The following is a 12,079-nucleotide window of genomic DNA, read 5'->3' on the forward strand; positions in this document are numbered from 1 at the left end:
CATTTATTAGAGAAGATTAAATTAATTAAATTGCCAAATTGAAGATGTGTAAAATCATAGAACGGAATTTCACCTACCATAACTATGAAAGAATTGATATAAGAGTAAATTATTCACTTTCATCTTTTAAAATCTCCTTTTCTAATCCTCTTTAATAAATGAAGGTTTTTTTTGTCACATGTCATCTTCTCCTTCATTTTGACACGTGTCATTTTGTGAGAATTTTAGAAATTTTATTTTTCACTTGTCATTTTGTAGGGATTTTCATTTTCTTAAAATAAAATTTCATAAAATTGTAATGGGTTCTATAAGGAAATAAAATCATCATATTAATTTGGTAATAAATTATCATAAATACTTCAAATGATTTAATTTCTTTTGCAAATGTTCCAAAAGATTACATTCTGTTATGTAAAGTATTACTTTATAAAATATTTCATTTTTAAATATTGATGTTATATTTTTATTTTTAATAAACCCGTGTAATACACGGGTCTCACACCTAGTAAATAAATATGTTTAATCTAAAAACTGTCATGTGTCATATTCTATACCTGCCACGTGTCTTCCTAATAAACTTCCAGAATTTATCCTGTTAATATCACAATACGATTTGATTTCATAAATCAGTTCCTAAAATTCAGTCAATCAGTTTTAATTTTACAAATATCATACCCCTAAAAACCAGCAATTGATATTTCAATTTCATTGGGTTTAGCAAAATATTAGGAACGTAGGTGGGGTTTATGTTGAATAGGGGTAGTTTTTTTTTCAGATTTAATATTTCTAATGTACAACTTTTAAAGCATGAGGTACAAGATTTTTTTGCTTTATTTTCCGATTTTATGCATTTTAAAGGAAGTTAAAAATGGTATTTCATTATTATTCTTTTTATATTAAAGTTAAAATGCTTAAAACAGATGGTATAAGGCTTTAAAGTCGAAGGAACGCACAAGTCATATCCAAAAAATTTTGTGGCCAATTTCCAATAAGCACAAATCCACTGTAACTAATATTTTTTAAATTATGTTTTAGTTTTCTTATTTTTTAAATTATGTTTTGGAATTTCTTTTATAATTCCTTATTTTTTTTATAATATATCTTTATTTTAAAAACTAATTTTTCTTAATTTTCTTACAATCAAAGTTATGTTACATTTTTTGTTTATAATTTATTTTATTTTTTGTCTATACAATAATTATAAAATTAACAACCGTGGTTTCCACGGGTTATAAACTAGTTGAAAATATAAACAAGGATGATAATAATACGTTCACAAAATATATTAGCACAAAATTTCACCAACAGAAAATTAAACACATAATCATTCACAAATAAGACTGTCTAATTTTCATAAATATAAAAGATAACATTCTTTAACCACCGCATTTATACTGTACAACATTTTTTTACAAAAATTCTTAAAAAATAGAAGAAAGTGAATATGACCAATTTATAAATTTAGAGAGTGAAATAAAATGTGAGTGACCACACCCTTTGGTCTAAGCACATGTTATCAATCAATAATAAATGTTATCAACTAATAAGGGGTGTTCGTTTGAATGGATCGGTTCGATCCGATTCAATCAAATGAATCCAAATTAATTTCGATTTTCAAAATATGGATCCGAATAATCTAAACTAAATTCAAATCTGATCTGATTCAACCAAATTACAATTCAGTTGGATCGGTTTTTACAATTCGGTTTTCAAGAGGCAAAACATTTTAAATATTATATAACTTGAATATTAGCCAACTCTATAAAATAAACTAAAAAAGTTTAGTTGTGAATTAAAATTTATAAAAAATTATTAAGAAAATATATTGTAGTTTAGTATTTCACAGACAAAAAAAACATTTTGATAAGAAATACATATTAACGTATTATATTGGATGAAATTTTCTAATCTATTAAAAATATAATTTAGTAAATTTACAAAAGATTAAAGATATAATATAATTAATTAATTAATTATTATTCGGTTTTTTGGATTATTCGGTTCTTATTTTATAAACAAAATTTAAAATAATAATTCGGTTTTACTAAAAATCAATAAAAAAATTCAAATATTCGAACCAAATAGTCTGATCCAATTAGACAATTCAATTTTATCCAAACAATGAATAATCCTAATCAATAAACTTTTAATACACATCAACAAGCAAGCGAACCATTTAAAAGAAATTATTTTCTCACAACATTATGCAAATGTACAACTACATTATATGCAACAAATAATATGTATGAATTTAAGACGTCTCACATGACTTCCAAAAAAAACAAATAATTACACAAGCCATAAAGTTCACATATTTCATGTAGGTTAAAATACTTGACAAATCAAAGTAGATACGCAATTGAATCATGAAATATCCGTAGGCGTAGCAAGTTAAATCTAATCATCAAAATGAAATCAAACAAAAGCAGAAAAATCCAACAAAATACCAGTTTACCGTCACATTGTACATATACTACAAAAAATCAAAAAACTCGAAGGACAAAGATTTGAATCTCAAAATACCGAGAATGCATTTATCAAATTTGGTGGATAACAATTAAATATGTTTATTTGCACTTTTTGGCTAGCAACATACTCTAAGGCTACCCGGTATGGGTAGCTTCCTACGTGTGGATACAACCCCATGAGGGTGTAGTCGTCTTCTGGAGTAGAGTCAGTCATGGATGAAGACGAGTGTGTTGATTGGCTAAATCTTAAACGGTTATTTTTCCATCTGTTTAAATGTGAACATTAGATAATAAAAAATATTATTTAACTTTTATATTTAAACCATATCATCTTACCTATAAATATAGACAAAACTGCAAAAATGGTCCCTGTGATATGCATTTTTTGGGGGTTTTAGTCCAAACCATGACTTTTTTGGTTTCGTGGTCCTTTTAGACTAGTTTGTATGTGAAAATAGTCTCTTCGATAATTGAAATGACTATAATACCCTTGGGGTATTTATTTTTCATTTTTCTTTCATTTTTTTTTTTAAATTTAAAATTTATTTATTTATCTTAACAATTAAAAAAAATAAAAGACCTCCATCCCTCTCTCTCTCTCTCTCTCTCTTAAATCCTTTTAAGAAAACAAAAAAAACACAATAGAAAAAAGCATCAGAAATTGATGCATACCACAGGGGAGAAAAGGGGAAGGGAAAGGTTCATTTGATTCTGATTATCTTACATATCGTATTCATTTCTTTACCCAAATTGAACTGATTCCATGTGAGAATCCATTGATTCCTGAAAATCGATGATTCATTACAATCGATTGCTTTGCTAAGTAAACAGAATCTATTGTAATTGATATTAATATTTAAAAATCGAATTTTTGCTGAAAATCGATGAGTGATTCCAGACGGAATTCGAGGTTAAACCCAGAAACCACCGAGCTCCGGTCATGGAGAAAGAGAGAGAAACGGATAGTCCGATCAGGTCTACATTCTCCTTTACTTGAAAGAGCAAAATCACGAATTAATTTCAATGTCTCCGGTTCACCACCCAAAAAAGAAAGCGTGATCTTCCCGAACCCCCTTTTCCATTCAACACCTGCTTCACAAAACCAACAATTTTGCAGAACAAGGTCGTAGGTGATTAAAAGAACCTGTCTGTGACATCCCCATTTTCACGGCCAGAAAAGACCATTTTGTTTATGCTTTATAAAAATCAGAGTACCTCTTTTAATAAAAATGTTGCGGAATTTGTTCCCAGAAAAACATGATAAATACGTTATCAAAGCATTTCCAAAGAAATGTATTTTTATTCATTTTAAAACATTTGGGATGTCATCGTCAATACAGAAACATAAGCATAAACAGAACTTACATTCATTTACACTAGTGATCTACATCTCTTTTAAATCTCTCAGTGTAAAGTAGCTTCATATCGACACATGTGATACAAATAAGCTTGAGTGGGTCAGGTTGGGAAACCTGGTGAGTACATAGGGTTTTCAACCCACAATAATATAATTATTATGTTTAATCATCAAACAATCAACCCAATTACTCATCCCCATTATCTTCTTTACTCTTAAGGATCTACCCTAAGAATCAAATATTTCTCGTTAATTCATTCCTAAGGATCATCCTAGGGAATCGACACGAAGCCCATCATCACCGGGGTTTAGGCACTAAGTCTGCATAGTCGCCAGGATTTATACAACAGGCACTAAGTCCGCATAGTCGCCAGGGTTTAGGCACTAAGTCTGCATAGTCACCAGGGTTTATACAACAGGCGCTAAGTCCGCATAGTCGCCAGGGTTTTGGCACCAAGTCTGCATGATCGCCAAGGTTTAGGCACCAAGTCTGCATGATCGCCAGGGTTTAGAGTACACCGGGTGAACACATCGTTCACAACACCTACAGGTTGCGAGCCTGCTAGTGTTCCACTGGACTGTCTAGAATAGTCTGTGGTTGTTATCCATACTCTGCTGAATGACGGGGCCATCGTTTGGGAGAAAGGCTTCTCACATCGTCCACCTCTCACCCTTATCTCATGGTCTATATCACCTCTCAACTCATCATCCAACTCATATTTCATCTACCCATGTTTTACCCAACATATTATGTAGATATAATTACATATACAGTTTAAATCATATAAAACTTGTATAAAATCGTTCATCCAGCATAGATAGCAAGTATACAGATAATATGCACACATAACACGTAATTTATATAAAATACTTCATATCTATGTGTAAGATGAAAGTAACTATGCACTCACCTGATTAGGTGGTGACTCGGCACTCGAACAGCGCCTCGTTATCTCAAAATAATTTTTCCCTCGACAAAACCTAGTATCAATACCACTAGGGTTTAGTCTAACGTTAACCGCGACTAATTAATAGTTTAGCTATTATTATTATTATATAAGCGTTAAATAACACTCAATATAACTCATAATAATAGCCCAAATAATTATTTTAAGGACCTAATAACATTATTATAATTATTTAAAAGTTATATTAAAAATTGTGTAGGCGTAGCTCACTTACAGCGGGTTTTCTTAAAAACCGGGCTTTGCTCGGAGCAGCGTTTCCGAACCGAAAGACCCTTTTTCTCGGGACTCCGGGAGCCTCGGGGCTTCCTTTGGGTGCTAGGGGTTTTTTCCTAGGCTTAGGGGGGTTAGGGAGCTAGAGAGAGAACCTAGAGAGAGAAAGAAAGGTTGAATTTGGTGTGAAAAATGAGCTGCCTTCGCAACCCTTTTATAGCCAGGCAAGGCTGCTGAACGCACTGCGTTCCTCGGAGCTACGCTCAGCGTTCCTCGGACGCATGGCGCTCCTCGGCTACGCCCAACGTTCGTACAAGACAGGTGTCTGAATCCGGGTGGGGCGACGTGGATCATTCCGAGATCAAGAGAATCCGAACGCGGGGCGTTCCCCTTTCATACACACTGCGTAGCGAGCCAGCTGTCACCCATCTGAGTCGAGTCCGTGATCAGTAAGCGACGGCCCAGATCGAGCCACATCGTCATTCTCACATTAGATTTCGCAAATTCACTTTCCGACTTCTAAAAATCATAACTTTGGCATACGAGCTCCATTATCGACATTCTTTATATCCACGCGTAGGCGGGACCGTATTCTACAACTTTCGTTTAGACTCCGTCGGCTAATTTTGACTTTATTTTAAATTTTATATTTTTAACAGGCTGTATTCTTCATCCGGCGTCTGTTTTCGTCTGTCTTTTTATCATTATGCTACTATTAACGAGATCTTCGATTCTCGTTTAGGTTGTGTCGGCTAAAAACCGCTCGATCTAATATTCGAACTTCGGGTTGTACACTGCTAAGCCGAAACTTCGAAAAATCATAACTTCCGCATACGAAGTCAGATTTGGGCGTTCTTTTTATGGAAGCTCTCGGTTTAACGTTTTCTACGACTTCCGTTTAGATCGCTAAGGCTAAAAGTCGCTCTATCGTAAATTCACTATTTACGTCTCCCGGTGCCGTGCCGGTTTTGCCGTAAAACTTCGGCGGGTCATAACTTTTTCGTTATAACTCGGATTTCGGCGTTCTTTATATGTACGGAAACCTTGAGACATATTCTACAACTTGGTTAAGATTATTTATTCTAAATAATCTTTTGTCGAAAAGTCGTTTTCGACCCCTATTATCTCTAAATTGACTAGCCCGGATCTACGGGCGTTACACCGTCAGACCACCCCTCACAAATTTCTAATCAAGACGCCGCCGCCTCCTGCCGTCGTGGCTAAATTTCAATTAAAGATTCATAGTCTACCACTTTCTGTATCTCTAAACAGACCCAAAATGACCAGCACGAAGAAGAAGGCGATGTCACCGCCTAAGAACGTGTCCACGTCAACAAAGCTGCGGGGGTCATTTTCTCCGTAGAGGGTTGAACGAAATCTAATCAAGCAATCAGAAATTGATCTGGGAGAAGAGCACAAGGGGGAGTTGAACCCTAGCCCTCATTATTGCTATTGTTATTCTTCTGTTGAAGAAGTTCATGAAAGCTAATGGACATGGTGCAGTATTTTGGTGTTGGGTTCGTCTAGGGTTGTGTGGTCGGATCAGTAAATATGTGACCGGATCGACTGTGAATGCAGAAGCATAAGAGAGAGAAAGATAGGAGAGATGGAGTGGAAGGAGGGACGATGGTGAGGAGCTAATGGGTAATGGGTGAGCTGGGTTTGATTTTTGAAGAATATAAAGGTATTGAAGAAGATGATGATAGTGTTCTGGTAGATACTCAATCAATTCTTGGCAGCTAATCGATTCTACAGAGAGAGAGAGAGAGAGAGAGAGAGAGAGTGATAGCTTATTTTATTTCCTTATTTTTATTAGTTTATTTTAGATTTTTTAGCTCTTTTTATTAGTATTGCATTGTATATTCTTTATTTTCTTTAGTATGGATCGTACCGGGTGCTTTTTATGTTGCATGAGGAATTTTGCAGGGTTTTGGAGCTTATTGCGATTGTGGATTACAGTGAAGACGGATTTGTGGGCTCTCGAGGCGCTATTGGGCTTGGCGGATCGATAAGAGAAGAATTGGGCCTGAAAGAATTGAAGGCTTGGATGAAGTGGACTTGTGAAGATGGATCATGGATAATTAATTTGGGTTTGGAGCATCCACATTTGAAGCTAAAAGATGATTGGTTGATTTAAATCTCATGGATATGGAGGGGACCAAAGGAATCTTTGGTAGTGGAAGGGTGGAGTGGTGGAATGAAGGACCAATAGCATCACAGCAACATTTGCGCGGGTGGAATTTTCGTCGCGCGGGTACCCGCGCAACTGCCCATTTTTTTGGGCATTTTGGTCATTTGGCTTGCCATAACCTTGGGGGATGAGACCTAGCAGCCATAACTTCGATTTTACACCATTGGAGACCTGGAGGAGGCGATTTTGGAAGCTCAAGACTCATTTCTCTTCATCTTTCCAAGATTTTTGGTAGTTTCTTTATGCAATTAGACTTTTGTGATTGTTGTTCTATTGCCATGAGTGGCTAAACTCTTTATATTGGTTAACTTTGGTTAAAACCTTTGAATGTTTGTGGGTTTTTGAAGGATTCATGCTAGATTATCAATTATCTTATGTTTATGGTTCTAGATCATATTTCTTATGCTCGTTTAATGCTTTGATCATGAGCTTGGCACTTGAATGAGCTATTGTTAGTTTATTTCTTTGGTTTTGCATTGAATCATTGAATTAACTTAGAACAAGGGCTTTATGATGGTAAAAATAATCTCTAGTTTATGAATCATAGCTCCTTTATGGATGTGTAAGCATTGACATCCTCTAGGAATTGGGGATTCCTTCTTTCTTAAGGCTAATTAACTTTTTGGGTTCAATTGCTTCAATTAAACCCTTGATCTTGATTAAGAGGGTGTGTTGTGGGCTTCCCCAACCTCCATACTACCTAAGAGGAATCTTGGCATATCATGCTTCATGATTGCTATAACCAATTTGGGATGAATGATAAGCTTCATGTTGAATCCTAATGATAAGCACACAAATGTTCATTGTGTTGAATTTCCTTAGTTAACCAACTCTCTCCACTTTGTGAGCATCTCACTATCTTGCTTAATTGCAAGTTTTTAGTTATTCGAGTCTTTTAGTTTTCAAGCAATCATAACACCCCCCCCCCCCCTTTTTAGTTTAATTGTAGTTAGTTAGTTTATTTACAATAGTTCTTTTAGATTGCATTGGTGATTGAATACAACCATTTCCCCGAGGATCGATACCCCTTTTTACTATTATATTACGTTTTATTTGCAAACAAAGGGTGTAATTTGCTTGGTGGACTTGACATCCCAACAGAGAGCCCTTTCATTTTTTAATTATTAAAATGAATAAATAATTATTAAAAATTAAAAAAAAAATGAATTTAGAAATAGAAAATAAATACCAAGGGTATTAAAGTCATTTCAGTTTACCAAGGGACCAAATCTGCAATGAAACTACCTCAAAATGACCACGAAGCCAAAAAACTCGGGGTTTGGACTAAAACCCCAAAAAAATCATACCACGGGGACCATTTTTGCAATTTGGTCTAGAACATTTTAATGTTTACAGTGTTGATTTTTTTTTAATAGTTGTAATAATCAGTTTTTAAAAAACAGATAAAATTTTGTTAAAATAAGTCTTGACTTTTAAAAGATAAACATAAAAATCCTTAATTATCCTGTACCATATAGTTAAACAATTATCTAAGTATAATGTTTGAAATCCCACTATTCAAAAACTTCGTAAATACATGATTTATAAATCTTTTTGTTAAGAACTTAAGATATCTAACCAAAGAAAATAGAAAAATAAAGATACAGTTATATTATTAAAAAATTATAAAATAACAAACCAATACAATCTAGTGGATATAGAGTAACCAACCACAGATAGCCATGTGGACAACAAGGATCATAGTTTATCCTACTCCAAGTTTCCATGGCCATAAACCCTCTGCTCTTTCATGTAGCTTCTGCTTTAAGATCATTCGCAAATCCATTTTTCAAACTCAAAGAAAATCACAAATGGCAACTGCTCTCATGTCTTCTCTCCCTCAATTCACTGGCCTCAAAGCCACCTCACCATCACCCGCCCCAATCCAAAGCATGGTAAGTTTATTCTACTTCTTGTAATAGTTTTTTTGAATCATTGTGTCGATTTTTTTGTTTTTAAATTAACAAATGTCTTGTGTAGAAACATGAAAAAAGTCATTTTATATTGCCAAATACAATAGGTAACTGGTAAAATTGTTTTTATGCGTTGAAATGAATTGGTGCGGGTTGACATGATTTGTCCAAGTTCTTTTAGTTTTTAACAATTGCAAGTATATTAGATATAATGACAAAAATTATATTATTATAATAATATTTTAAAATTTTAGTATACACACTAAAAATCCAGTTTTAAGCAACTTTTATCTTGTTACTACACGTTATAAATATTTTTACCGACCTCTAGTTTGCAGCAAGTAAAAGTAAGGTAATTCAATAAGTCAACCGTGATCGGCCTTTTTTCGTTGTTGCAAACTAATAATGGTTGTTTCATAAATGTGAAAATGGTAAATTTGTAAGAACGAATGGTTACTGAGAATTGTGTAGATATATAAATATGAAAAACCCATTAAATATGTATGTTTGATTAAATGTAGTGGTTTATTATAATAAAAAAAGTCAAATATACCCAAAAAGTTTATATGTTTCTTATTTTTTTGGTACTTAGTAATCAATTTTCATGTTTTGTAGTAATTTAAATAAAAATGTTAGCATTTGTAAAAAGAATTAATTTTTTTTGGAGGAATTTCTATTTACTAGTAATCACTCAAGTAATTTGTTTTTCGTTTGTTCTGATTATGTAATGAGTATAATGTTTATAAATCTTATATTCCTCTTAGTAATTAATTATATTATAAAAAACACCGTTTGTTTTTTCTACATCTTTATTTTTCATATGTTATACTTAAAACTGATGTGGTTATAAAATACAATCATGTGACAGGTAGCATTACCAATGAAGCCTAAGGGAAAGGGAAAGGGAGCTCTAGGTGTTCGTTGTGATTTTATTGGGTCGTCCACAAATTTGGTAAATTATTTCTATTCAAGCATTTTTATATACAATTATATCAAATGAATGCATGACAATAAACGAATAGTTGAGAGTTTCTATATGCTAATTGTTTGGATATATAGATCATGGTGACATCAACAACCTTGATGTTGTTTGCTGGTCGATTTGGATTGGCACCATCAGCAAACAGGAAGGCAACTGCGGGGCTAAAGCTTGAGGTAAGGGATTCAGGACTCCAAACCGGCGACCCTGCTGGCTTCACTCTTGCTGATACTTTAGCTTGTGGGACTGTTGGTCATATTATTGGTGTTGGTGTTGTTTTGGGCCTCAAGAACATTGGTGCTATCTAGACTCAATCGATCCTTGGAAACAAACTTTCATGTTAATAACATTTTCGTGATTGTTTTCTCTTTCGATTTATGTTTGTTTGTTGTGGAGTTTAAATTGTTTATGTAAAGATATGGAGAACCACTAAAACTAATATGCACATAACTCCAACATACAAGCATGTTTATTGAAAAGAATGCATGCATGTAGTAAAAAGCTAATCAATTGGTAAGTAAATTTTCTGGTGTGTTCATGATTTTAAGGTGACTTAAGAAAGGCTCTTGGAGGAGTTGATTTACAAAATAGTAGGAAAATGACATAATTGCCTTCATGATATCATCAAAGAGTGAAAGAGAACTATGATAGTTTAATTAGTACATCAGAAGCATGCAAACTTCATTTATTTCTTTCAAGTTGGAAAAATGGAATTTACCTATTTTCCAAAAATGGGGTTTTCCCAAATTTTGACATAAATTCAGAATTCTATACATTGATGGATAAATGTTAAATATTTATGTTCTTCTCCATAATACCTTTGTTTTGGTATATTGAACATCCAATGACTGTGAAATTTATCATCAAATTATGGTAGTTGAGAGAGTTGGATAAAAACATAGGTGGGAGAGCTAAAAGAAAATGTGTTTATATGTATGTACAAAGGTTTTTTAGTTGTGTAAACTTTATTACCAAAGCCCTTTTTGCATGCATAGAGGTATGTAAATGCAAACCTGAAATTGGCTTCGGCTAACTAATCACCACTAATTGATCAGAAAAGTTCATAATCTTTTCGTTACAAGAATTTTAATTCATTTTATTATTAAAAACAGTTATGGCTTAATTTTTGATCGGTTGCGTTTATGTCATTAGGAAAAAGAGAAAATGACACATATAGCTCACAAACTTTTTAGGGTTGACCATTTTAGTCACTTAAGTTTTTGCGTGACTTTATGGCTTATGAGGGAACTAAGTTGTGGGCAACCTGTCCTTTTAGTCCATTTATTTGTTTTAGCCGGTTTAGATGACAGACAATCAATATTTTCCTCCTTTTCTCTTGTTCGAAAGAGATCACACACACAAATATTTCCTTCTTTCTTCTTCTATTTTACTCAAAAACAAATCGATGGCTTATGTTTTTGGTTCTGTGAAAAACAATAGAAGGGGTGGTGGTTGTCTGGTGATGCTCGATTGTAAGAAAACGAAGGTAGAGATGGTGGTTTCGGTTTGTGAGAAACACGAATGCAACAGGTGGCTTTATTGGTGGTGGTGGCTTTGGGTTAAACCGTAGGTGGCAGTGGTTACCCGTGTTGGTTTGGCGGAGGTAGAACTCACGGTGATGTTTGTTTCCGGTCAGTATAAGGTGGTCGTTTCTTGTTTGGAGGTTTGGCTACGATGTTGGTGATGGTTTTTCACGAAGGTGATGACAGATGTTCTCGGGGTTCACAGGCGGTGGTTTAAGGGAGCCGTGAAGGTGGTGGCTAGGTGAAACGATGGAGTTGAGATGTCCGGTTGTTGTGTTCGTCGAGGAGAATGGAACCAGAGGTGGTAGAATTCGGCTATGGTGGTTTACGTGGGTGAGATAAGGAGGAGCTGTGACGGGGTGAAGATCCGTCGATGGTGTTGGCAATATTAATGGTTGAAGCGGTGGTTAAAGGTGGTTGTTGTTTTCGGTCTAAATGGGTTTCATATCGAGGTTATTAGGGGTTCGGAT

General features: G+C 34.1%; 1 protein-coding gene across 1 annotated transcript; it reads left to right on the forward strand.

The window, feature by feature from the left end:
• The first annotated feature begins 8,879 nt into the window (after nucleotides 1-8,879).
• PSAK (photosystem I subunit K) lies at nucleotides 8,880-10,464 on the forward strand. Its single transcript, XM_079059674.1, has 3 exons — nucleotides 8,880-9,089; nucleotides 9,976-10,059; nucleotides 10,167-10,464. Exons 1-3 carry the CDS (start codon nucleotides 9,006-9,008, stop codon nucleotides 10,392-10,394), a joined length of 396 nt encoding a protein of 131 aa, XP_078915800.1. The 5' UTR covers nucleotides 8,880-9,005; the 3' UTR covers nucleotides 10,395-10,464.
• The last annotated feature ends 1,615 nt before the right edge of the window (nucleotides 10,465-12,079 follow it).

This window comes from Lactuca virosa, chromosome 7 (assembly GCF_052849685.1).
Source record: "Lactuca virosa cultivar CGN04683 chromosome 7, Lactuca_virosa_CGN04683_v6, whole genome shotgun sequence".
Classification (NCBI taxonomy): domain Eukaryota; kingdom Viridiplantae; phylum Streptophyta; class Magnoliopsida; order Asterales; family Asteraceae; genus Lactuca; species Lactuca virosa.